This window comes from Scylla paramamosain, chromosome 34 (assembly GCF_035594125.1).
Source record: "Scylla paramamosain isolate STU-SP2022 chromosome 34, ASM3559412v1, whole genome shotgun sequence".
Taxonomy (NCBI): domain Eukaryota; kingdom Metazoa; phylum Arthropoda; class Malacostraca; order Decapoda; family Portunidae; genus Scylla; species Scylla paramamosain.
Genome location: NC_087184.1, coordinates 11,090,220 through 11,093,002, shown reverse-complemented (window position 1 = coordinate 11,093,002; position 2,783 = coordinate 11,090,220). Strand labels below are relative to the sequence as shown.

The window sequence follows — 2,783 nt, the reverse complement described above, 5'->3', positions numbered from 1 at the left end:
CCTCCTCCTCCTCCTCCTCCATCTTGTTGATGAAGTAAGATATTCTCTTTCTTTATTTACTTTCTATGGTTGAAAAGCCTTGCTGTATTGAACGTCTCTCTCTCTCTCTCTCTCTCTCTCTCTCTCTCTCTCTCTCTCTCTCTCTCTCTCTCTCTCTCTCTCTCTCAAATTGGTCTCTCTATTTTATATTGTCTTGCTCTTTCCTTTTTTCCATTTCCATTTTCTTTTATTCTTCTTTCCTTCATCCATTGTTTTTCTTTTCCTTTCTCCTTTATTTTCCGTTTTCCAATTACTCATCACTCATCTGTCTTTTTCCGTCCTTCATCCGTATTCTATCCCTTTTCTTCCCTTTCTCTCGTTCCATCCTTTCCTTCAAGCGCTCTTTCCTCCTCTCTCCTGTCTTTTTCTTTACTTCATTTCTCTTCTACCTTCCTCTTCACTCCCTTTAACTTTCTCTCTCTCTCTCTCTCTCTCTCTCTCTCTCTCTCTCTCTCTCTCTCTCTCTCTCTCTCTCTCTCTCTCTACCGCGCATGTTTGTGTTGCGTCTTTTAATGGGCGAGGAGGAGAAAGATAAGTGATTTTTGCGAACTGTTATTCATGGAGGAAGTGCGTGCGTGTGTGTGTGTGTGTGTGTGTGTGTGTGTGTGTGTGATGTAGTGGTGGGTGCTGGTGTGTGATGTAATGGTGTGAGGTAAGGCGTGAGGTTTTGCGGTGGTGTAGTGGTGTGGTGTGCGTGGTGTAGCGTGGCGCGGCGTGGTGGGTGTGGGAGGTGTGGGCGGGGAGGCACAAGTGATGGTGGTGGTAGCGGCGCGGACGAGCGAAGCAGCAGCAGCAGCAGCAGCAGCAGCTGTGGCTTGGGCTGGCGTTCAGTGTCACTGGTGAGGTCGTCGTGGGAGCCGCGCGCCAGTGTAGCCGTGGAGAGTGGCGGCACGTGCTGTGTTAGTGGAGTGCGGCAGCCGTGTGAGGCGTCACTGGGCAGCGCGAGGACAGCCGGGGTCTCGCCGCACGCTGCCGGCGCGGGGGAAGGGCTAAGCTCCTCGGGGGTGTTGGTTGGGCGGCCGTGTTTACATGATGACGGTGGCGGAGGCGGAGTTGGTGAGGCGGGCCGCGGAAAAGGGACGGAGCGCGTCATTCTGCGCTCCGTCCCAGCCGCTGTCCACCCTCCACGCCGCCCATTCCTCCTCGGATATCACCATGGACGCCCGCGCCCAAGCCGCGGCCGCCCTCGTCCAGACGTCGCAGCAGCAGCAGCAACAGCAGGCGTCATCCAGTCCGCGTTCGAGGCTGAAGGCGTCACACGCCGCCCGCCGCTCACAGTCGTGCCGCGTGCAGGGTTCCAGGCCGCCCCGCGTCCGGCGGCAGGAGTCTCCCCGGAGCTCGGAGCCCAGGTTCGAGTTGGACGCCGACGCCACCGCTGCCTTCACCCACGCCACGCCTGAGGACGCCTCCACCTCGTACAACCCCTTCCTGCGCAAAGTTCCCTCCTGCGGCCGTCTGGTGACGCTGACGCCAGAATGCGGCAGCGAGGACGCCGACAGCTCGCCGGTGCTCCGCCGCTCGGCCTCCGCCCGCCGCCCCTCCACACGCCCGCCCACAGCCTCGTCTCCCAACCATTCGCCCACGCCCACGCGTGTCACCCGTCCACCCCAGAACACCCGTCAGTCGGGCAAGAAGGCCCCTGGGCTGGTCAGCCGCGGGTCGCGCCGCAGCGCCACAGGCGGCGGCGGCGGCGCCGCCGCGGGCTTCCTCGACGTGAAGCCCTCGGGCTCCAACGAGGGAATCGACCCTGATTCTTACCTTCTGAGGAACTTCTCCACCACCACTAAAGGTCAGTAGGTGGGTGTGGCGGCGCAGGACGGGACGGGAGGGGCAGGTGGGGCGGGATGAGGGAGGGCGGGGCTCGTAGCGGGAGGTTGCGACGCATCTAAATGATAAGATTCGTGAGCATCCCATCCTCTCTCGGGCGCTGCATCTGAGGCGACTGTGCTGCTGCTGCCCTCCCTCCCTCCCTCCCTCCCTCCCTCCCTCCCTCCCTCCCTCCTTCCTTCCTTCCCTCCTTCCCTCCTTCCTTCCTTCATCCTTTCCTGCCGACACCTTCACCGCCTTTTCCACGCCGGAAACTCCCTCTTCCTCTTCACCTTGGAGTAATCTAATCACGGGAGCCATCAGAGGCACGAGGGTCGAGCCACCGCGCCGCTCACCAAACCGGGGCGGACGCGGCGACCCGGGACGCTTTTAACCACACATGCCGCCACCGCCACCACACTCCACCACCACCACCACACTCCACCACCACCACCATAAACCACTATCACACTCACTACTACCATATGTACTACTAGCACTATACCACCACCACCAACACACTCACTATTACCGCATTTACTACTACTATCATATCACCGCCACACACCACCACACATCACGAACACTACCACACACGCATACATCACCACACTATCACCACACTCACCACAGTTACCTCATTTACCACCACATTCGTCGCCGTCGCTGGAGGAGGAGGAGGAGGAGGAGGAGGAGGAGGAGGAGGAGGAGGAGGAGTGGACGTCATCATGTTATCTGATTTTCGCGGAAAGCAAGAAAACTAACCTGTTTGATCCGCCTCGGGTGTTGCGTCTTGTCTTGTAATCTGGTCTCGTGGGCAGTGGCAGGAGAAGGGGGGATGTGTGTGTGTGTGTGTGTGTGTGTGTGTGTGTGTGTGTGTGTGTGTGTGTGTGTGTGTGTGTGTGTGTGTGTCCGGCCTCGCATTGCAGTGAGAGGAG

The 2,783-nt window shown here is 58.7% G+C and overlaps 1 protein-coding gene across 1 annotated transcript in view; it reads left to right on the top strand.

Moving 5' to 3' along the window:
* The first annotated feature begins 659 nt into the window (after positions 1–659).
* LOC135090161 (serine/arginine repetitive matrix protein 2-like) overlaps positions 660–2,783 on the top strand; it is a 143,105-nt gene continuing 140,981 nt past the window's right edge. The window contains exon 1 of the mRNA XM_063986573.1: positions 660–1,828. Within this exon, the coding sequence (XP_063842643.1) occupies positions 1,069–1,828 (760 nt within the window). The 5' untranslated portion in view covers positions 660–1,068. The remainder of the gene's footprint in view (positions 1,829–2,783) is intronic.